At 45.2% G+C, this 24,155-nt stretch overlaps 2 protein-coding genes across 20 annotated transcripts; one reads left to right on the top strand and one right to left on the bottom strand.

The window, feature by feature from the left end:
* The first annotated feature begins 50 nt into the window (after positions 1–50).
* Positions 51–14,476, top strand: LOC106575181 (abl interactor 2). 19 transcript variants are annotated; one of them, XM_014151485.2, is made up of 12 exons: positions 51–263; positions 6,457–6,624; positions 6,776–6,952; positions 7,354–7,371; positions 7,528–7,631; positions 8,709–8,861; positions 10,001–10,131; positions 10,339–10,548; positions 11,046–11,210; positions 11,864–11,953; positions 12,306–12,497; positions 12,644–14,476. In XM_014151485.2, exons 1-12 carry the CDS (start codon positions 93–95, stop codon positions 12,817–12,819), a joined length of 1,755 nt encoding a protein of 584 aa, XP_014006960.1. In that variant the 5' UTR covers positions 51–92; the 3' UTR covers positions 12,820–14,476. The 19 variants fall into 19 exon arrangements, with proteins under 19 accessions (XP_014006960.1, XP_014006959.1, XP_014006958.1 ...); XM_014151484.2 differs by having other exon boundaries at positions 10,330–10,548; positions 11,867–11,953; XM_014151483.2 differs by having other exon boundaries at positions 10,330–10,548.
* A 539-nt stretch (positions 14,477–15,015) lies between these two features.
* Positions 15,016–23,769, bottom strand: LOC106575184 (integral membrane protein 2B). Its single transcript, XM_045698838.1, has 6 exons — positions 23,499–23,769; positions 19,537–19,668; positions 18,350–18,550; positions 16,982–17,092; positions 16,717–16,867; positions 15,016–15,690 (listed from the first exon to the last, which is right to left on the bottom strand). Exons 1-6 carry the CDS (start codon positions 23,583–23,585, stop codon positions 15,602–15,604), a joined length of 771 nt encoding a protein of 256 aa, XP_045554794.1. The 5' UTR covers positions 23,586–23,769; the 3' UTR covers positions 15,016–15,601.
* Between the last annotated feature and the right edge of the window lie 386 nt (positions 23,770–24,155).

Here is a 24,155-nt window from a genome sequence, read left to right as displayed (position 1 = left end):
AAAGAGCAAAGATCTACGTATCATATCCACTTAAATTTGTCACAGATTGTCATACACTCCGTCATACTTGGGATGCCCAACGCCACCTCTGCATGAGTGTTGGAGAGGCTGGGATCTGGCATGCATTGATTGCTAAAGATGTGAAAATGGCGGAGTTACAAATGCTTTTGGAAGAGGAGATTCCAGCTGGACGTAGTGCTTTATTAGATAGTTTTACCAATTTGGAAAGAGTTGCCGAGTATTGCGAAAGCAACTATGTTCAGGTAATGATAATTTTATAACATTATATATTCTACAAGTATAATCTTTGACGGTGGGCGAAGTGATGCCTACGAGCTTTGCGGATGAGGTGCAGCGACTCAACTGCAAGGGTGCTCCTGCTAGCAAGCTAGGCTATAGATAATTAGCTAACCTTAGTTAGCTACTTCGTGCGGAACGTAGCTAACTAGCTATGGTTTTCATAATTTGAAAACATTGGTTGCCGTTCTCCAACCGTCACACATGTATCGTAATTTCTCGCGTTTATGTAGTTGTTAGTATTTTTACTAACTTGACTTCGTTAGCTGTTTACATCCAACCAAATAATGCTTGCTAGTTAGCTAGCTAACTAGTTGTGCTAACTAGCTGAGCTAGCGCGAATTATCTGGGCACAGCTGGTTTCATGATTGACAGTGTCGTGACGGGGTACACAAGGTATTCAGCTAAGGTAAATAAGTAAGGAATTTAATTGGATATCAAATGATGGGACACGTTCTGATACCAGAAAACCAAATGAGCCACAAGTTAACGAATTATGACTATAGCAAACGAGCTAGCTAATTCCAACTAGCCACGGTTTCTTGTTAGCTGCACTGCTAGCTGCCATTGCTGTCAAATTCTCCAGTTGTACGGGTTTGAAATTCCCAACTCATGTCAACATTAGCTAGCTGTTAACATTGGTCGTGAAGAAAATATATATACCATGTGTGGCACTTGTAAGCGTTCTTCTCCTGCCAATATTTAGCGTTAGTTAGCTAACGTTAATGTTACAGCCTTATGTGTGCCAAAGCAAGTCACTGCAGATTGGATAGGACACCCTGTATCATCAATGCCGAACTTCGTGTACTACTGACTGTAGAGTGGGAAAATACATCTGTGTTTCATAGACTACTGGTGGATCTGGCAGTGGCAGAACAAGCTTAATTGTTCATAACGTTAGTCATGCCATGAAGTACGTTTTTCCTAATATAAAGTGAGGTTCTGACACCGAGTGTGAAACGTTTGTCAATAGTGCCACTGCTCTGGAACTAGAGGTCTATACGGGTCCAAAAAGTTGGGCGGGTTCCGAAATGGATCTGGGCTTTCCCACCCTGACCCGATATGCATAAATTCATTTTTAAATATAGGGACCCGAGGACAACTAGACCCATTCCATATAGACCCGGTCGAATCCAAGCCGATCCGAGTGATGGATCTGATAAAGCCAAGTGGTGGGAAAGAGGTGCTGCTATAGTAGGCGGGGGAGGGGCCATACTTTGAGCAAGTGACATGGGGAGGAGGGAGAGATGAGACAGCAACCATCAAAGCCTACTCGCCCTATAGTATACTAATAGCTGCCATAGCTAGGTTATTTATCATCAGATATGATTATGTAGTACCTGTCTAGGACTGCATTAAACCGGGAGAAGCTAGCTAACTTTAGCTAGCTAGGCTAAAAGAGGCTGCAGTGCATGCACTTTCTCATCCTACAGTTACAAATAACTAAATTCAGAATATTAAGTAGCAAGTTGGCTGTTGGTCGTTGTAACCTATCCTTTAACTTTTAATTCTGTTAAATCTCATTGTATTGGTCGCGTACACTTACACTCAGTTGCCAGTTTATTAGGTACTCCATCTAGTACTGGGTTGGACCCCCCTTTTCCTCCAGAACAACTGGACTTCTTTGGGGGAATGTAAACATTGCTCAGTTTGTATCAAGGGACCTAACATGTACCAGGAAAACATTACACCACAGCCACCAGCCTGTACAATTGACACCAGGCAGGATGGGACCATGGGCTCATGCTGGTTATACCATATCCTGACTCTTCCATCAGCATGACGCAACAGGAACCGGGATTCGTTGGACCAGGCAAGGTTTTTCCACTCCTCAATTGGCCAGTGTTGGTGATCGTGTGCCCACTGGAGCCTCTTCTTGTTTTTAGCTGATAGGAGTGGAACCCAGTTTGGTCGTCTGCTGCTATAGCCCATCCGTGACAAGGACCGACGAGTTGTTCATTCCCGAGATGCCTTTCTGCACACTGTTGTACTGCACCGTTATTTGCCTGATTGTGGACCGCCTGTTTGCTTGCACGATTGTTACCTCTCATCAACCAGCTGTTTTCGCCCACAGGACTGCCGCTGACTGTTTGTTTTTGTTTGTCGTACACTTCTCAGTAAACCCTAGACACTGTCGTGCGTGAAAAGCCCAGGAGGCCAGACGTTTCTGAGATACCGGAACCGGCATGCCTGGCACCAACAGTCATACCACGCTCAGTTGCTTAGGTCACTTGTTTTGCCCATTCTAAAGTTCAATCGAACAGTAACTGAATACCTCGATTGTCTGTGCCTACATTATATAGCAAGCCATGGCCACGTGACTCACTGTCTGTAGGAGTGAACCATTTTTGTGAACGAGGTGGTTTACCTAATAACCTGGCCAGTGTGTATTTTGCAGATGTTATCGCAAGGAAGCGAAATGCTTATGTTTCTAGCTCCAACAGTGCAGTTTACCTAACAACACACACACATCCCCAACATTTTTATTAAGAAATATCAGAATGAGCATTGTCAGAGTCCGGTGTATATGTATATCACCGGACGTGCTTGTTGCACCCTCGACAACTACTATGATTATTATTATTTGACCATGCTGGTCATTTATGAACATTTTAACATCTTGACCATGTTCTGTTATAATATCCACCCTGCACAGCCAGAAGAGGACTGGCCACCCCTCATAGCCTGGTTCCTCTCCAGGTTTCTTCCTAGGTTTTTGGCCTTTCTAGGGAGTTTTTCCTAGGGAGTTTTTCCTAGCCACCGTGCTTCTTTCACATGCTTTGCTTGCTGTTTGGGGTTTTAGGCTGGGTTTCTGTACAGCACTTTGAGAATATCAGCTGATGTACGAAGGGCTATATAAAAATAGATTTGATTTGAAATTTGATGTATATAAATCATATGTGTAATGGTTTGTATGGACAGTATATGAATAGGAAAGGTGTGTACAGCAGTAGTTATATTGGATGAACCTTGAGTAGAATACAGTATATACATATGAAGTGGGTAAAACGGTATGTAAATATTAAAGTGACCAGTGTTCAAACGTCCTGGCACTGAATGCGCAATGACATTATTGGGTTTAGTTAATAATTAACATGACTAGGCCTCCCGGGTGGCACAATGGTCTAAGGCACTGCATCGCCGTGCTAGCTGTGCTACCAGAGATTCTGGGTTCGAGCCCAGGCTCTGCCGCAGCCGGCTGCTACCGGGAGGCCCATGGGGCGGCGCACAATTGGCCCAGCCTCGTCCGGGTTAGGGACGACGCTCTCATCGCGCACTAGCGACTCCTGTGGCGGGCCGGGCGCAGTGCACGCTGACCAGGTCGCTAGGTGTACGGTGTTTCCTCCGACACATTGGTGCGGCTGGCTTCCGGGTTGGATGCGCGCTGTGTCAAGAAGCAGTGCTGCTTGGTTGGGTTGTGTTTCGGAGGACGCATGGCTCTCGACCTTCGCCTCTCCCGAGTCCGTACGGTTGCAGCGATGAGACAAGATATGAACTACTACCAATTGGATACCAAGAAAAGGGGGTAAAATATATATTTTTTAAAAGATAAGGAAAAGAAAATTAGCATGAAGATGTCTTGACCTGTGATCTTGCTTCTGCCCAGCTGTGATCATGACTGTCATCCTCACACACACGACTCAAGCATGGACTCCATACTGGTATTTATTAAAACAAATAGGGAGTTTACGGCACCTGGTATTCCCAGGAAGTCTCCCGCCCCAGTACTAACCAGACCCGAACCTGAACAGGCATGTTCAGGGTGGTATGGCCACAAGCATATTTTTTAAATAATTTCTCCCAGAATTAGTCTCCCTGAATTAGTTCCCTTCTCTGCAACTCCTCAATGGACTTGAGAGAGGCGAAGGTCAAGTCATGCGCCCTTCAACCGCCTACTTATCACACTGCTCGCTTAACCCGGATGTCAGACACACGTGTCAGAGGAAACACCGTTCAAATGCCGACCGGAGGCGTTAGAGCGCGATTAGCCAAGGAAAGCCCCACCAGCCAAAACCTCCCCTACCCCGGAAACCGCTGGGCCAATTGTGCGCCCTCTTATGGGGCTCCCAGTCACAGCTGGTTGTGACACGCCTCAGAACTCCAGTGCTTTTGACCGCTGCGCCATCCAGGACTCAAGATATTTAATTAGGCTAATCTGAGATCGTTCAATAAAAGTCTGCTGGTTCCCCAATAGGCCTTGCCTATATAGTTAGTCACAGAATGGATCACTGCTCTTCTGTTTTAGATTAGTCACATACACAGGGTCGCAGAAGTAATTACAGGGTACAGTGAAATTCTTAAGCTCTGAGCACTAACTGTGCAGGTCAAAAAGAGAGGTGACTGAAACAATAATAACAATACAAATGTTATTATACATATTTACAACTGTAGTAAGGATACATGTCCATTAGGGGTGGGGGCAGGGTAAATGTCCGTTGTGGAAGGGCCGACAGTAGGATGACGATGGTACTCCTGTAGAACACTGAGGGTCCTCTGGGACAGGCCGGATTTCTTCAGCTTCCTGAGGTAGAAGAGTCGCTGTTGTACCTTTTTCACCACGGTATCCGTGTAGTTTGACCATTTCAGTTCCTCTGAGATGTGTACGACGAGAAAATGTAAGTTTTTGACTGTCTCCATTGATGAGGACAGCCTGGTTCCTTCTGAAGTCCACAATCTGCTCCTTTGTTTTGCTGACGTTGAGGGAGAGGTTGTTTACCTGAGTGCCTGCCTACCTCTCTGTAGGCCGTCTCGTCGTTGTTGGTAATCAGGCCTACAACTGTCGTGTAGTCAGCCAACTTGATGGAGTTGGAACTGTGTGAAGCCACGCAGTTAGGAAGAGGTTCGATTGAAGTGCTCTGGTCTACCTGATGTAGGCCTATTTGTCAGTAATTTTTTTGCTGAAGTTTGAGCGGATTGTATGAGTTAAACCTGTTTTCGTCAGAGTTAATTGCAGGTTGGCTATAAATAAAAAATGATCTGAAGAATGCTGTCAGTTGATCTTGAGACTGCTACAAGTTTGAGAGGTTGTGTGCTCTTGTCATCCCAGTGCACTACAGCTGCAGCTTTCTTTGATTACTGACAACCTGTTTGTCTTCATGCTTGAGAATAGATGTAATTCCTTAGTGGTGCTCTTGACTCCCTGTAAGGCATGCGTGTGTATTTGTGGAATTCGTGACTGAGGCTGCCTAGTTTTCACTATTAAAGCGCATCTGAAGGCAATGAACATCTTCTCTGATAGAAAACGGCCTATGTGGCATCGATATTAGTCAGACACATTAGTTCTAGTGTCAACATTGACTACACAGTGGAACTAGGATCATTTTGTTCATGAAGTCAGTCTTGTCCAAAAGGAGTTTTGTAAGTGAGTTCGTCATGACTTGAGGGTTGGGTTTTGATTTTGACAATGCTCACTTGCCCTCTGACACGGGATACACAGCTGCTGTGATTGCACTCTATCCAATCCTACCGCAGACAGTGAGACAGACCTCCCCGTCAGTGCAACGGATCTGACTTTGTTTACGTGAGATAACACGTCGCACATTTTCTTCTTTTTTTTTAACTTGAGAAATACTGCACCAAACACCTTAACTAGATGTAAAACTGCACGACTAAAACCTCAATTAATTCCATATTTCTTGAGTTCTTAGAATCATTGACTATTTTGAAGAAGTAATACTGGCTTTGTTCCTATGGTGTCTCATGGGGGACAAACATCAGTAACTTCCACATCGAACCACACCCCCAAGCCTGAGAACTCGTTTTTTCTTAATGAGCGGCAGAGAAACGCATGCCAGAATCCCTGCATTCAGTCGGTCTTTAACACACCGTCCATGGAATTCAGGGCAGATGGGGAGGGTAGAGGGTTGTGCTTTTGAGAAAAGTAATGTCGTACAGTACATACTGTCAACAAGGGAAGTTGTGGTCAGAAAAGCAAGGAAAGGTTAATCTCCAGGAAACTCTGTTTCCCTCTGAAAACATATGGGCTTGCCTTGTCATCCTTCAGCCCCTGCAAGATCCTATTTATATGATATCGACTCTCTCCTTTTTATGCTGCCTGGCTTTGTTGTTTTGTTATTGCCTCTCTACTCTCGCTTCTCTGTTACTGATGTCTATCTGTTCATCCTCTCTCTCACTCACTCTCGCACGCTCCCTCCTCAGTCACCAGATAAGCACAGAGCGTTGGAAGAGACTAAGAACTACACCACCCAGTCCCTGGCCAGCGTAGCCTACCTGATCAACACCTTGGCCAACAATGTCCTGCAGATGCTTGACATTCAGGCCTCCCAGCTCCGCCGCATGGAGTCCTCCATCAACCACATCTCACAGGTACGGCTGCCTGGACGTGGATGCACGTGTGGCGAAATACACACACACACACACACATCCATATAGCCTAAAAATTACTTTATAGGCCTAGTTCAAAAAGCTGTTTTGTTCAAGTCTATTTCTTGTATTTCTGCCCCTTGTGCGGCCCCAGACAGTGGACATCCACAAAGAGAAAGTGGCCAGGCGGGAGATTGGCATCCTGACCACCAATAAGAACACCTCTCGCACACATAAGATCATTGCTCCGGCCAATCCGGAGAGGCCGGTGCGTTATATCCGCAAGCCAATTGACTACAGCCTGCTAGATGACATGGGCCACGGAGTCAAGGTAGGGAGCAGGGAGCATTGACGTTTACCGACTGGATTTCTGATGATAGTAGTACATTTTTATTTTTGTACTGGAGTGAGTTTTCATCAAACTTTTGTGGCACTAAGATCATGGACAAACACTGATCTTAGTGCGACAATAGTTTTGGGGAACTCCCCTCTGTTTGGTACAAAGACAGTAGTAGGCCCTTGGGATAAGCACAAGGGCGTGGTGGTAACGGTGTGAGTCACTTTGTCTAGGACAGTGTGTGACTTGTTCGCTGCTTCCCTAACACCATCTGTGGACTGTAGTCCTATAACGTTGCTACATGTGTTTCTGTGCATTTTCTCACTATTAGTCACTAATCCTCCTTTCTCTTTCTCTCTCTTTGCATCACTTATTTGCCTTTAAAATGAACCTAGTGGTTGCTAAGGTTTAAGGTAAGGATTTCTAACGAAATGTAAAGCCTAAAAACACAGTTGGTGTGCGTGTAAGACCAGAGTGTGTTTTGTCTGATCCCACGTTATGTTGTGTTGCTCTGTTGACTAGTACTTCCCTGTTGTTGTTTTTGTAACCTCTCTCACCGTGTCCTACAGGCCAGTGCTCAGAACACGAAGGCCGGAGCCGCAGGTCTCCCTCGCACCAACCCACCCACACAGAAGCCGCCCAGCCCACCCATGTCAGGGAAGGGAACCATTGGGTATGTAAACGTGGCAGGTGCCACAACTCCTGTCCATGCTGCTCACGTCCTTGAGAAAAACATGCTTTCAGTCTCAGCCAACCACGATCAGACATCTAAAACATGTTCATCAATGGACAAGATCTGATCCTGCAGGCACCAGGTGTCCCTTTGTGCTACAGATTGCTGTGTTGTCCCTCTGCTCCTCCTATGGTGGGCTAGGGACCAGGCTACCCCCTCACCACCCAGCAACGACCTTCAGTGACATTTATTTAAGGTTTGGAGCAGACCTCTTTGTGAAAAGGTCAAAGCTAGCCTGTGGCACATGATATGCTGTTTGATGATATAATGAATGTGCATACCTAATTTCTTCAGGTGTGTGGTTGTTCCAGTGAATGGATATCTTCAAATCTGTTTATTGACGTTATGGGCTACTGTTATTGTTGCTCTGTCCTGTTATGTGTCCCTGTCCAGTTTGTATCCCCCTCTACAGACCTGTCCATAACAGTAATGTATGTAATGGTTTATAACATTGTTTTTATGTCTCTTCTAATGTTTAAGCGCTGTGTGTGTGTGTGACCTTCAAACATGTCCCCCCTGAAACGAGACGCATGTCAGTCGTCCATGACACACTGCTCTAGTCCAGTCTCTGGTGTAGAGGAGGCATCTCTGTCTGTGGTGTTTTGGTTGCTTTTGTCCCCACCCCCATATGGGTGACGTCATGTGACTCCTCCCCCCTCAACTCTAATTCGGGCTGTTCAGCTCTCCATGGCAACAACGCTCAAAGCTCCATCCCTTACACAATCACAGGGGGAGAATATACTTGGCTGCTCATTCATAGTTTTGAGGCTTTTTATTCCACTGAAGCACATCAATAGACATCACTATCCTCGGTTGATGTTGGGCTGTGTAAGAACTGAAGCAGCAGCAGCTGTGGATACGACTGATGGATTTAATGCCTTTTCCCACCTACACCCCATTTTGAGTTTGCACTGGTTCTCTTTTATTTATTTTGGTTCCCATGTTTGTCCTCCTTTTCTTGTCTCCCCCCCCTTCACTTGTGGATGTTAAACTCCTCTCATACCCCTCCCCTCGCAGGCGCCACTCCCCCTATAGGACACTCGAGCCGGTGCGTCCTCCCGTTGTCCCTAACGACTACGTCTCGAGCCCGACGCGCCATGGCAACATGGCGCCCCCACAGCAGAGCCCTGCACGCACTGCGTCTGTTAATCAGAGGAACCGCACGTACAGGTACCCCGCCCCGCATGCTCCCAGCACACCGCTAGCTAAAAACACGTCTAGAACACACTTCGAGCGGCCCTGGACTCACTGAACAGAACCGCTTAGATTCAACTGCCCTGTAGTAAAGATCTGCTGCAATAGATTAGACACTAGCTAGATGCTACTAAACTACTTTTTTCCCAACCCTACCCACAGGACTTAATATAATAATATCACTATAAAAACTGGTCTGAAACACTTTGAATAGGCACTACACCAAGCACACAGAACGAATGTATAGCTCAGATAGACATGTATTCAAATAGGTTTCTTGTTTCCAAGTAATGTATTTTTATCACCTGCGTAACAGCAGAGGAAATTGAGATCAGATAAGCACGAGCAGCTCTGGGTGTCACTGAGGCTCCTACCAGGCAGTGAGAACAAGATCTTTAGGACTACATGACAGAGTATCTGCCACCAGAGAATACAGCTGATCCCCTTTCTCCGTCAGTCCCTTCTCTATTTCCTTCTGAGCACATTACTACGTTTGAAACTGACGTTAAAACTAATAGTAGCAATGATTGACCTTGGCTTAAATTAAACAAGACATAGTTCTTTCTGCTCAACCTACCTATGCGTTGGTCCTTTCTTCCATCCATCCAGTTTCTCACTCATTCCCTGTCTCCAATCTCCTCCTCTTTCCTTCTCGCCTTGATTTTCTTCAGATGCCTCCAGCTTTGTCGCGCCTCTGTCTTTGTCACGTCATCTCTCACTAGTCGACCACCGCTAAATGTCATGTTGTAATTTGTGACGTTTTATTCATTTCTTTATTGCTGTACATGTCATCTCAAAGCAGAGCTGTTCATTTAAATCCGTTCAGTGCTAGGTAGGTGGGGGGCAGGATTTTGGGCCAGGAGAGACCTTGGTTTGGTAGGTTGTGCTTGCAGGTCCTCTGATGCCAATAGGGCTCTAAGGGCCGGTTTCCTGCACCACAGATTAAACCTAGCGCTGGACCAAAAAAATTACAGTACTTTTTAGTCCAGTAGTAGGCTTAATCTGTATCTGGGGAACTGGCCCTACAAAGTATATAACCTCTAATCTAGACGATAAATGACTTAATGCCAGCGGGTGTTGACTGGGTTTTGTGATGGGCTGTGTAACATCACTAGCAGTGGCAGCAGTGGAGGCAGCCACCCCAGCAGCAGCAGCCGCAGCAGCAGCAGAGAGAATAGCGGCAGCGGCTCCGTGGGTTTGCCTATCGCCGTGCCAACGCCTGCCCCGCCCCCCACAGCATTCCCAGGTAAGGTCTGGCCCCATGCCCTGTCCACTGTCTAAGCTCCACCTACTAGCTCTCTAAGGAGCAATACTGTCTGTCAGACTGCTTTAAACTCTCTCCTTCCTTCCCCCTTGATAGTGTCTGAGCACCTGTCTTTATCTCCCTCTCCTGTCTTTCCTTTCCTCTTTTTTTCCACTGCTTTCCTCCCTTTCCCACCTGCTGATGGTGCAGGTACCGCCCCTGCCCTTCCCAACCCTGCTAAGCCACCTCCCACTACCACCACTACTCCCGTCCCACCTGATGGCCTCCCTGTACTCTCTCTAGCTCCTAACCCCTCCCCCACCCCCCCTCCTGAGGGTCCATCCGTGCCCCCTCCCCCACCCCAGCTCCCCACTTCCGTCACTAGCACCGGCCCTGCTGCTTTCAGCACTCCCGCACAAGGTGAGTGCCCCCACCACCCTCACCCTTGCATCACGTCCATCTCTCCCATCATCCCAGGACCTGTATCTGTCTGTGTACCAGCGGGCATGTTGTCACGTGGGCTGTTTGTTCTCCACCCATGCATCATCAGAGTTTCTCCATCACCCTCCCTCTCACTGTCTGATCTGTCACTGTGTCTTTTCCTTTTTCCTCTGGGCGTCTCTTTCTCATTCCCTTCTTAGGGCAACTCTCTCCCATCGCCCCCAGTTACCACCTGCATGCCATCATCACCCCTTGTGCATGAGTTAAATTGTCCTTGTGTTCTTACAGTAAGTGATGTTGAAAAGGGTCTTTGACTTGAAATATGCCATGATGATAAGACATCTGAATACCAAAAGTGCTTACATCGATCCCATGAATGAAGTGCATCATGATGGGAAACAGAAGTGATAAGTTCAGTGACATAGCTACACCGTACCAAAATCTCTCTCTGGTTCCCCTTGCTGTCTGTACCCCAGGTGCCCCCCAGTTCTTTAGCATGAACCGACCGGTGCAACCACAGAACCCTCCTGCGGTGGGGGGGTCTCTGCCGTACCGCCGGCCCGCGTCATTGACGGGTCAGCCCAACATGCCCCTGGCCCTGAACCAGCCCAACGGAGGACCCCACTTCAACCAGGTCCCAGGTAACAGCCCTGACCAGCAACACGATCACTCCTACCAGAACTCAAATGGGCTTTTGTGTTTAGAGATATTTCTCATTTAGATTGAGTCTGCCTCTTTAAAGCTTTCTTTCATATATTACTGTCTGGTTTGGATCCTGGAGCGTTTGTGCTCCTTGTCCACCCTGTAACTCATTTGTAGAAACAAAATGTATACCGGGCCAAATAATTTCTGTTACTTGGCTTAGCGTTATGGTTAAAAAAAAAAAAAAACATTTTAAATACAAGCTGACAAAAATGTTCAGTTCTTGTGGAAGCAAACTGTCATTTTGTGAGTTCCCAGAACCTCACTAGATTGTTGAATTCATACATGAAAACTCCCATTTGATTTCAGCAGACAGGCGAACCTATGGGAAGGCACAAAGCACCTAGGTCTCGGCAGCTCGCTGTCTTTTTTTGTGTGAAAGGATTCCCGCTCTTGATTTAGCCATTTTAATGCCTAGTCTGCCTACTGATCTATCTGGCTTCTATCATGTTCTAAATTCTAATTCCACCACATCTCTCTCTCTTTCTGCCTTCCTTTCTTTCCTAATTACAATCTGCTCCTCTTTTTCTTCCCTCTTTCTTTCTCCTCTCTCGCTCTCTCTCTGCTTCTCCTGTGGTGTGTGTGTGTATAGCAGGTCCTCTTGTTGCCCCCCCTCCCCCCTCCATGCAGATCACTCCTCAGCTCCCTCTGATGGGCTTTGTGGCTCGGGTACAGGAGACCAGTAAGTGGCTTTTAGCTCCTCCGCCTTGTTGCCTGGTCTTCGCAGCGGCTCCGTCGTGCATGTGTTTATGTTACTCATGACGTGAGTCTATTTTTGTCTTTACTTCAAAGCTGAACTATCCATCGACTTCGGTTTACCTGTCTGAAATAAACTTCCCACCTGTGTGCGTTGGTATTGTGTTCTCCTTTCCCCCAGAATTCTCAGTTTGTCTTCATACACTTTCAGCATGGATACCCAAACAACCACCCCAGCCCTACCGCCACATGCATGGGAATGCCAGTGTCAATCCACATGTAACTAACCAACCAGTGGAATGTAGACACGGTTCCTGACTGTGTTGTGTCCCCCCCAGTCTCAGACGTGCCCCCTCCCCCGCCCCCTGTAGAAGAAGCGGTGTTTGAGGAACCCACCCCGCCCCCTCCACCTCCAGAGGACTATGAGGATGATGATGAGGAGGAGGAGGAAGAGTCGGCCGTGGTGGAGTACAATGATCCCTACGCAGAGGAGGACCCCCCGTGGGCCCCACGCACCTACATGGAGAAAGGTAGCAAGTGATTCTCTCTTCCACCCTGATCTAAACATGCCCTATCCACTTCTCCTGTTCTTCTCTTTCATTCGCCCTCCCTTGTGCTCTAGCCATCTCCTGTCCTCTTCGCTCCTCTAACATCCTCCTCTCTCATTGGTGGACAGTGGTGGCGATCTACGACTACGCGGCGGACAAGGAGGACGAGCTGTCCTTCAACGAGGGCGCCATCATCTACGTCATCAAGAAGAACGACGACGGCTGGTACGAAGGAACGATGAGTGGCACCACCGGCCTCTTCCCCGGGAACTACGTCGAGTCCATCATGCACTACGCCGAATGAGGAAGAGGAGAGGAAGGTCAAAGACTTTGTTAGGCAGAGCATGATCACATTGTGGAAGAGACGAGGGTTCATGAAGAGTACGCAACTATCCTCAACCGGTCTACCAGATGAAGTACACCGGCCACTTGTAGATATTCCCTGTGTTTTTGAATGATATGAGACTGTATGGTGGTGGGTTTTTATGTACTATTATTATAAGGAAGGCCACAAGGATTATTGTGATTTAAAAAACTATTTTTCTCATTTCCTTTTGCCCTTACTTTAAAGTTGTATTTATTTGGACCATGCATTATATAGGGAGGGATGGTACGGCGACCAGGGCTGCTGATTAAGGATAGTGATAGATGTCAGATAATCCTGATGAAGTTCTCTAGATGAGAATGCTTTTTCCAATAGTTTCTCTCCTGCCACTCACCGAGCCTTTCTAGACTCAGATTTTCTTTTATTTAAAACCAGAAGGAGCTCCTATTGGTTAGTGGGATGAGATGGACTGTTGCGCTTGAACTTTATACGATGCCACTGACAAGACAAGCACATACTGTATGTCTACATTTGACAAAATATAGACTATAACAGCTAGATATTACAGTGGTGGGTAAGAATGGGGAAAAGACTGAAACTGATTTGTTTTCAACTCACCTGAACACCCATTTTGAAACTCTTCAGTTTGGATTCAGTAGTTAATGAATTGGTTCTGGCCCAAGGCTAGCTATGGCAGCTTAGAGCATGCTCAGTCACTACTTCACAGGCCAGTTCTAGTATCAGGATAGATAGTGCAGTGTTTCTCAACCTTTTGGTCGGTTCTAGTTTTAATTGAAGACGTTGGCTTCCATGGCACAAAACAAGTTTGAGAAACACAGCCATCTGGCCCAAAGTGGAAGGATAACTCAAATTGCAAAATTAGTGAGTCTTAAGTCTTTGCCTTACCTTGTCAAGACAGGCAAAGTCAATCTATTCTGTCTTGGTAGAGGGACTGTCTGGGAGCCTCTTAGGTAGATAAATACTCTGGCCACTCATTTGCATCAAAGATTTCAATATTTGATGCTAATTCGTTCTTATTGTAGTGGGTCTTCACCAAAGCGTGGCAGACGGCATGCTTTTAAAAAAATTATTCATTAGTCTCCTTTCCTGCTATATTATTCCTGTCTTAATATTTTAGATATGGTGTGGTTATTGGTTTGGTTTGAAATATTCACCCATTGTTGACAGGTAGGGTTTCATGATGCATTTATAGGAGGTGATAAAGGAAGCTTGTGCCATATTGAAGTGTGTGTGTGTAGGTGTCACTTCCATTTGCAATAAAAAAAGGCAGTGGGATGGGTTTGAGAATGTAGATCTTTGAGTTGTTTGGGATTGAAAGCACATTTGTAGTAAGAGTGAATTGTTACTGAAATTACATTTAAAATAAGCTGTATTATTGCCTCAGAGGACTATTATTAAAATGAGCATAAAAGCCAGCTGTTGATTGTAGAAATGATCCAACAAACCGGCACAAACCTTTCAATGACTCCATCATACTGAAACTGATGCATTGAGTGTTTATATTCTCTATAGAGGTACAAGTATTATTTCCAATGTGCTTGGCCGTGTCTGAGGGCTCTGTGCTTGTCTGTCAGTCAAATCATTTATTTTTTATTAAAAGTGGGTCTGTTCTTGAGTCTTGCATGCCATTTTTCTTAATACTGTAGTGGTGTCTGAAACCCAGTTGGCCCTTCAAGGCAGCCCCAGAACTGGACCCTAGGGGCACAGTCAGCAGAGCACAACCTTTTTGAATATTCAGATATGTTATGTAGAAGAAACATGCCTCTGACATGTAGCATAAGGACTCATGTCAGCTCTATTCAGGACATTTCTATCTGCAATGTTCCACAACGCTGTGCAACGCTAAATGCAACCCCAGGTACTACTAAACCAGCCTCATCCAAAGACTAACGTGTAAGCTAAATCCATGTCAACTTTTATCCCAACGTCTGAAGATCAATAAAGTTATGGGATTCGACTACTCCAGGAGGAGCCATTCATTTAGTGTGTAAATGGAGAATATATCATTGTGTAAGAACAAGTGTTCTATTCCCTCAGCCCAAGATCTCTTTGGATGTCAAGTAAAACAGTCCATAATGCCATTGTGTTGCACAGTAAAAAAAAAAGTTTAACTTCAGAAATATCATATTTGTAAAACAATAACAAAAAACAATAAAACGATTAAGATTTATTGTGGTATTAATCTTCCTTTTTACAGACTATATACACAAGTTAGTTACCACACAGTCCGTTTTCAGACGGACCTGTGGTGCGAGATTCCTTTTGTTTCATCGCACTGTACTGGTGACAGCTGATACAAAAATCATTCATTTTCTATGCTCAAGTATGCATACTCTCATTGAGTTTATATTTCATCAATCTAGTTATATACCTTAAGTGTAATTAACTGGCTTAAGTGTCTGTTTAAACACTTAGTTTCTTTAACATTAAACCCCAAAGTAAAGATAGAAAACAATTCCAACAAAATATAGAAAAGCTGAACACATCTTATTCTTTGAAGAGTTGACCCCAAATAAAATGGTACTTTACACAAAGTGGAAAATTCATTAGTTTTACACCTTATACAACAGTATCGACTTGGAATCATCTTGACAACTCTCCCTCAAAACTACCAGCAGTACAGAAGAGTAGAGGATCTATGAGGGGTGATACGGGAGAGAGAGAAGGGTTAAAAATCTCACTGTAGACAGCGAGTGAAACTATACATTGGTTGTCTGAAGCAGCCGGTCCCCCCTCCCGTCTAAGGCTCACAGATGACTGTCTCGACCACAAACTTGTTCTCAAAGTGGCGGATTGTCCTGCAGTTCAGGGCTTCACGCTTTTCCCTGCCTGCAAGGTACAGATGAAGAAGGATGTATCAAAATGGGCATGTAGGCCTATAGAAACATATGCTATAGCACCTGTTCATTGGCCAGAGTACAATGCTGTGTGTTCTCAGGTCCACCAAGGAATTTCACAAAATGGTCATTACATGACTATTCAGGGTACTAACCCAGTATGGTGTGTGTGTGTGTGTGTCAGCAGTACTAACCCAGTATGGTGTGTGTGTGTGTGTGTCAGCAGTACTAACCCAGTATGGTGTGTGTGTGTGTGTGTCAGCAGTACTAACCCAGTATGGTGTGTGTGTGTGTGTGTCATCAGTTCTAACCCAGTATGGTGTGTGTGTGTGTGTGTCAGCAGTACTAACCCAGTATGGTGTGTGTGTGTGTGTGTCAGCAGTACTAACCCAGTATGGTGTGTGTGTGTGTGTCAGCAGTACTAACCCAGTATGGTGTGTGTGTGTCAGCAGTACTAACCCAGTATGGTGTGTGTGTGTCAGCAGTACTAACCCAGTATGGTGTGTGTGTGTCAGCAGTACTAACCCAGTATGGTGTGTGTGTGTCAGCAGTACTAACCCAGTATGGTGTGTGTGTGTCAGCAGTACTAACCCAGTATGGTGTGTGTGTGTCAGCAGTACTAACCCAGTATGGTGTGTGTGTGTCAGCAGTACTAACCCAGTATGGTGTGTGTGTGTCAGCAGTACTAACCCAGTATGGTGTGTGTGTGTCAGCAGTACTAACCCAGTATGGTGTGTGTGTGTCAGCAGTACTAACCCAGTATGGTGTGTGTGTGTCAGCAGTACTAACCCAGTATGGTGTGTGTGTGTCAGCAGTACTAACCCAGTATGGTGTGTGTGTGTCAGCAGTACTAACCCAGTATGGTGTGTGTGTGTCAGCAGTACTAACCCAGTATGGTGTGTGTGTGTCAGCAGTACTAACCCAGTATGGTGTGTGTGTGTCAGCAGTACTAACCCAGTATGGTGTGTGTGTGTCAGCAGTACTAACCCAGTATGGTGTGTGTGTGAGCAGTACTAACCCAGTATGGTGTCTCTGCGTTCCAGCTTGTAGGTGTCTCTGCCCTTGCAGAGGCTGTAGATGAAGTATCCCAGCTGGTCTACGTTCTCCAGACGCTCAGTCACCATCATCTGCTCATGGACCAGGTAGGACTGGGGAAGGTAGGTACCAGCCTATAGGGAAAAAAAATCACACACTTAACATAATGTCCTCCAATATTTCATTGATTTTATTTGAAATGCATATAAACAGCTCCAGTCATCTGTGTGTGTGTTAGTTACAGATACCTTGATGTTGATGAGCAGCTCCAGCAAGTCCTTGGGAGGCATGACGATGGAGGTGTTGAGGGGGATGACGTAGCACTTGTTCAGGCTCAGGTCCAGGTAGGCCGTCAGCCTCTGAGGAGGAGGAAAGGTATTAGATCCAACACTACAAAAACACCCAGAGGTACTTTACATTCAGACCTCAGATCACATGATTACATTCAACAACGTCAATTCAGCACGTGTTTCATTAAAACAGTATTGAACACTTACCAGTTTCTAAAAATAGGAGTTTGACGGCTAATACGCTGGAGGAATGGCTTTCCTCTGAGCCGTAAATGAATGGTAGCAGCTAGATATACAGCATGTGACATCAGTCTATCTAGACAACAAATCAGTTTGACAAATCAGGTTTCCATCCAATTATTTATTTAACTAGGATAGTCAGTTAAGAACAAATTCTTATTTACAATGGACGGCCTACCGGGGGAACAGTGGGTTAACCGCCTTGTTCAGGGGCAGAACGACATTTTTACCTTTTCAGCTCGGGGATTCGATCCAGCAACCTTACGGTTACTGGCCCAACGCGCTAACCACTAGGCTACCTGCCACCCCAAAATAAAAGTACAGATTTTCTTGTGAATATTCTAAAATCCACATTTTCCCATCAGAGATGCATTTCATCAAATTGACTTATTGCGGATAAAAGGCAATGCTTGATGACTTAGTGCACATAAAAATACCTTTTGCGGTTAAATTCCAATGTACCAAATAAAAACATAAGTTAAATGGGTTTCCATCGGATTTTCAACTCGGATGGTTCTCACACACCAAAAAAAGACCGTTAAATAGCGAGTGCCCACTCTGGTATTGCCACATGCGCTCTAGCTAACAGATACATATGGGAGTATAGCCTACATGATAAGATTATGGAGAAAAAAAAAAGAGAGACTATTTTGATTTGTCAAACGGCAGTCAAGCATTGATGATCATGTCACCAGAATAAGACCCTGGATATTTATTGGAAAGGTGCACGAAGTTCATTACCGTGCAAGTTCGCCACTCTGAAGTTCAAAATGTACTTAATCTGTAGCCTAATAAACTGCATGCTTCCCCAACAAGTCAGTGGGAGGTGCATGTCATCGCGTGACCCCAAGTTCACTTCGATATGTCGGTGGAAATATTGATAACCGTCATGTCTTGCATAACACAGAAAGAGCTCACCATGTCTAGCGTATTTAGTGTTGTCGGCATTTGGAAAGTTTACCGACAAATGTTCCTTTTAGGCCTGTCGTGACTTTTTATCCGACATGCTCTTTACTCGCATAAAAAGGTTGGATGGAAACCTGGTGTGTGTGTGTGTGTGTGTGGGTAGCAGTGTTCTCCTCTCACGCTTTTGAAGTCATGGACGATGTCGGCCGGGTCGCTGTCTGAGAACTCAGGCACGGGCACGTTGATTAGCTCCACCTCCTCCAGCACACGGACGCTCTCCTGGATGTGTCTCAGAGCAGAGGGCAGGGCCACCTCGTCCTCGTCCTGAACCATGTAGTCCCGCTCACGGTAGTCCACCCCACAGAAATACACCCGGTCCTCCTGAGGAAGACAGGGTAAGACAACGACAGTGAGGACTTCTCACCCCGACTCTCTACCTTACCAACACTGTAGATAGTTAGCTAGCTAGCACACACTGGGTTGGTTTCCCAGAAATATCTTCTGATTAGTGGTTCATTCAAAGTGCTTCTTAGTCCAAGACTAAGCTTAATCTGTCTCTGGGAAACCAGCCCACAGCGTGTGCAAATGTGTCCTCTAACTAAGGAAAGGAAGCTTTAACTATACTGAACAAAATATGTAAAGTGTTGGTCCCATGTTTAATGAGCTGAAATAAAAGATCCCAGAAATGTTCCATAAAACACAAAAAGCTTATTTCTCTCAAATTTGTTTACATTTCTCCTTTGCCACAATATTCCACCCACCTGACAGGTGTGGCATATCCAGAAGCTGATTAAACAGCATTATCATTACACAGTGTTGGGGACAATAAAAGGCCACTCTAAAATGTACAGTTTTGTCACAACGCCACCGATGTCTCAAGTTGAGTGAGTGTGCAATTGGCATGTTGACTGCAAGAATGTCCACCACAGTTTTTGCCAAAGAATTGAATGTTCATTTCTCTACCACAAGCCACCTCCAATGTCATTTTAGAGAATTTGGCAGTACGTCTAACTGGCATGACAACCGCAGACCACGTGAAACCACATCAGCCCAGGACCTCCACATCTGGCTTCTTCACCTGGGGGAATCGCCTGAGACCAGCCACCCAGACAGTTGATGAAACCGAGGAGTATTTCTGTCTGCAATAAAGCCCCTTTTTTGGGGGAAAACACATTTTGATTGACTGGCCCACCCATGGCTGCGCCCCTGAAATCCACAGATTAGGGCCTAATGAATTTATTTAAATTGACCAATTCACTTATATGAACTGTAACTCAGTAAAATTGTTAATTCTTCCGTTTATATTTTTGTTCAGTATATAGTTTAGCCTATGGCATTATAGGGGTCTAATCAACAGTCCATCTCACCTGCAGTATGTAGGACTTGTAGAGGTAGGCCCCTCCCACCACCACACCAGACAGCATGAGAGCCAGGCCCAGACACATGCACCAGCACCACACCTTGGACTGCCGACGCACCCGCATGCCATCCTCCAGGTCCTGAGAGAGAAGACAAACAGAGCTAAAACATTACATGCACATTTGATTTGATCATTTAAAATACATTACGCCAGGCAACAGATACAGTGCATAGGCCTATATTAAAAACAGCAGCAGATACATACACAAAAAGCCTGAAGACCCCCCCCCCCACATTGTGGTCCTCTATAACATACAGATTAAGGCCTAAATACAGCTGGTCTGCCGGTTTGTTTCATTACATAATATTGGTTCATCAACCTGTCTCAATTAACAGTATATCAGCCCAGACGAATCATGGCTAACATTAAAGGAAACTGACCTCTATAAATCCTCTTTATTGTTAAAAAAAATATATATATAATAATAATAATAATAATAATAATTCGCTCCAACACAACATAGCCAAACTGTGATTCAAATAGAGTGCTGCTTAGTCACAATACAGCTGTGGTGTGTTCTGTTGACATCAGTTGGAGTATGGTAGTAGTGATAGAGAGATGTTACGTACAATTCAAACAGCCAATCCTCCCTCCCTTTCTCCCCAACCCCCCCTGTGACCTTTCACCTCCTTTCCATCATGCCTTCATCTACTTCAAGACATTCTTTCTAACCATTATTCATTCACTGCCTTATCTTTTAGCCCTCTCCATCAATCATCGCTGTTGTTTTGCTCCCTCACTTTAATATTATGGAGTCGAGAGGCACATGTAACTTGGTGGCAGGCCCTTTTCCTGAACTCGCTGATCTTGGTTGTTTATGCAGAGTTGGGGTGGGGTTCGTATTGAAACAAAAGAGTGGATGTCAACAGCTCTCTGGAGATCAGTTTTTTTGAGAGATCCTCATGCTTGTACTTTAGTGGAAGAACATTGTTTTCCCACACCCCATTAGTCCACTGTCGATAGTCCCAACTAGAGACGTGCTTGAGGTAAACCAAGGTGCATATTTTCATGAATTCAAAATTTGCAACAGACACAGGGGCTATTGAATGATGGCCATGCTCGTCTCACTCTAATAATTTCAGGTTAGCTTATTAACATGGCTAAAGGTCAGGAATAAGGAGGTGGCTCATGGCTGGTCTTCGTGGACCATGCTGTGTCTGGTCAGATCACAGACCTCCACTAGCCTGACGTCTTATCCAGGACATTAGCTTTTAATCAACTGTCTGACTGTCCAAACTGCTCTCCTACTGGTGAAACAGACATGATTTCCAGGTCTTTCTATACAGTGGCATTTTCTCCCCAGGTCTGTCCCTGGCTGCTGCATTCCTCAACTCACTCAGATTCTCTATAGTGAATGAATTCTCTATATACTTGTAATCTCACCTGTACTCTATTTCCAATGGAACTATGTATCCACCCAGATACAGTGAAAAGCAGTGATTACAGCCTCGAGTCTTCTTGGGTATGGCGCTACAAGCTCGGCACATGTATTTGGGAAATTCTGGTTCTTCTCTGCAGATCCTCTCAAGCTCTGTCAGGTTGAATGGGGAACGTCGCTGCACAGCTATTTTTAGGTCTCTCTAGATATGTTCAATCGGGTTCAAGTCCAGGCTCTGGCTGGGCCATTCAGAGGCTTGTCCTGAAGCCACTCCTGCAATGTTTTGGCTGTGTGCATAGGGTTGTTGTCCTGTTTGAAGTTTAACATCCCCATTCTGAGATCCTGAGCAGGTTTTCATCAAGGATCTCTCTGTACATCTTTCCCTCAATCCTGACTAGTCTCCCAGTCTGTGCAGCTGAAAAACATCCCCACAGCATGATGCTGCCACCACCACGCTTCACCGTAGGGATGGTATGGGCCAGGTGATGAGCGGTGCCTCGTTACCTCCAGATGTGACACTAGGCATTCAGGCCAAAGAGTTCATCTTGGTTTCATCAGACCAGAAAATCTGGTTTCTCTGGGTCAGAGTCCTTTAGGTGCCTTTTGGCCAACTCCAAGTGGGCTGTCATGTGCTTTTACTGAGGAGTGACTTCAGTCTGGCCACTCACGCATAAAAAGGTACTGCAGAGATGGTTGTCCTCCTGGAAGGTTCTCCCATCTCCACAGAGGAACTCTGGAGCTCTGTCAGAGTGACCATCACCGCCCCGATCAAGGCCCTTCTCCCCCAATTGCTCAGTTTGGCCGGGTAGCCAGCTCTAGGAACAGTCTTGGTGGTTCCAAACTTCTTCCAGAACGATGGCGGGTACTGTGGGGACCTTCAATGCTGCAGACATTTTTTGGTACCCTTCCTCAGATCTGTGCCTCGACAATCCTGTCTCAGAGCTCTAGAGACAATTCCTTCGACCTCATGGCTTGATTTCTGCTCAGACATGGACTATCAACTGTGGGACCTTATACAGACAGGTATGTGCCTTTCCAAATCATGTCGAATCAATTGAATTTACCACAGATGGACTCCAATCAAGTTGTAGAAACATCTCAAGGAGGATCAATGGAAGCAGGATGCACCCAAGCTCAATTTCAGGTCTCATAGCAAAGGGTCCGAATACTTATGTAAATAAGGTATTTCTGTTTTTTTGTATTTTACCCCCTTTTTCGTTAATACCCAATTGCGATCTTGTCTCATCACTGCAACTTCCCAACGGCCTCGGAAAGGTCGAGGCATGCGTCTCTGAAACATGACCCACCAAACCGCGCTTAACACCTGCCCTCTTAACCCAGAAGGCAGCTGCACCAGTGTCGGAGTTAACACCGTTCACCTGACGACTGAGGTCAGCCTGCAGGCGCCCGGGCCGCCACAAGGAGTCGCTAGAGCGCGATGAGCCAAGTAAAGCCCCCTGGCCAAACCCTCCCCTAACCCAGACAATGCTGGGCCAATTGTGCACCATCCTATGGGACATCCTGGTCACGGCTGGTTATGACACAGCCTGGGATCGAACCCGGGTCTGTAGTGACACCTCAAGCACTTCTATACAGTGCCTTAGTACGCTGCACCACTCAGGAGTCCTCAATTTAAGAACTTGCTAAAATTTCTAAAACCTTTTTTCACTGTCATTATGGGGTATTGTGTGTAGATTGAGGAGTACATTTTTTTGTTGAATGGATTTTTGAATAAGGCTGTAATGTAACAAAATGTGGAAAAAAAGTTAAAGGGTCTGAATACCTTCCGAATGCATTACCTTTATGGGCACTCAAAGTGAATTTTTATTTAGTGTGTAACTGCGCGCTTATTGGTAGGCCGGGCCCTATAACATGCAATTACTACCCTGCGCCAACCGTCGATTTATAGACCTGAATCCGGGCTCTTGTGATGTTTGGACTTACAGGCTTCTTATTACGGACACAGCATCTACTAACTCACAGTTGATAGGTTAACAAAAACGTCTGTACACAGCATGCATTTTTGTTATCAAAAGTTCCCTCTCATTGCTTTATCAGGAGGCAAGACCTCACACCGACCTTCGACACTAATACACTTAATTTGATCAATACTTTGTGTATGGCGTCTATATGAAACGCATTTACTTTTTACTCTTCAGAACCAAAAAACACACCCAACACAAACATTATTATTCGAATGAATAGGAAAGACGACCTGAATGATCTTCACGCATTTCAGTTACAGGCCTCTACTAAATCAACACCGAAACAGAAAGCTAGCACGGTTCTGTCCAGGCCAGCAACTGCGAACACCACTAAGACTACCGAAAAAATAATTGCTTAACAGACATTTTCCGACGTCGCTCGGGTCACGGGTTGAATTATCAAGACTCTATACATGTTTCTAATCGACGTTACTTTGTTTCAGTTATGTTTCTACATTGTTTAAACTGTTACAAAGTTACGTCATCCACATCGAACAGCCTTCGCAACAAATATTAACCACATTGGTTAAGTTCAGCTCAACTCACCCTCTCCTCCGGAATAAGGGCTTCGGCATTGCATGCCTTCTTCAAATCCCGTTGTCCAAAGGACGAGTTAAATGTTACTTTCACCATTTTTAAATGTAAACGTTAGACCAAGCGACAATCACCTTCTGCAGGAACGTCTTCGTGTGGCGTCTGATTACAATGACGTTGCTAAATACAAAACATCCCGAACGGGTCACATGAGTGATTTCAGCCGTATAGGCTGCATTCAAGAACCGACACGGTTTTAGAAACGTTCCTGAACGGTTTTTTTTCCTCCCCACTGGGGGGCAGTACAATCTCAAAAATATATTTAGTGGCAGAGAGGCATTTATCATATGGAATAAAAATTGTTAATTAAATGTTGCACATGAGAGAAACTCAAGAGATCATAATCATTAATAATGTTAGTCAAGTTCGAGGCGATCGAGCGGCTGGCCAGCTTGTGGTCTTAAAACCCTGCTTCGTTTAGCCATTCCTCTGGGAAAAATGAATGACGAAATATAAAAGTTTTGGAATAAACGTAAAAAATAAGGTCTGCGTTTAACACAGGAGAGTTTATACGTTTTGTTCTATGATATTGTAGCATTCAGTTAACATTACTTCAGCGAATTATGAAGCCTTTGTGGGGTTTAAAAAAAAACATAAATTCGTCAAAAC

The sequence above is a fragment of the Salmo salar genome, chromosome ssa17 (genome assembly GCF_905237065.1).
Source record: "Salmo salar chromosome ssa17, Ssal_v3.1, whole genome shotgun sequence".
NCBI classification, from domain to species: domain Eukaryota; kingdom Metazoa; phylum Chordata; class Actinopteri; order Salmoniformes; family Salmonidae; genus Salmo; species Salmo salar.
The sequence above is the reverse complement of the archived record's forward strand: the minus strand, read 5'-3'. Positions and strand labels throughout refer to the sequence as shown.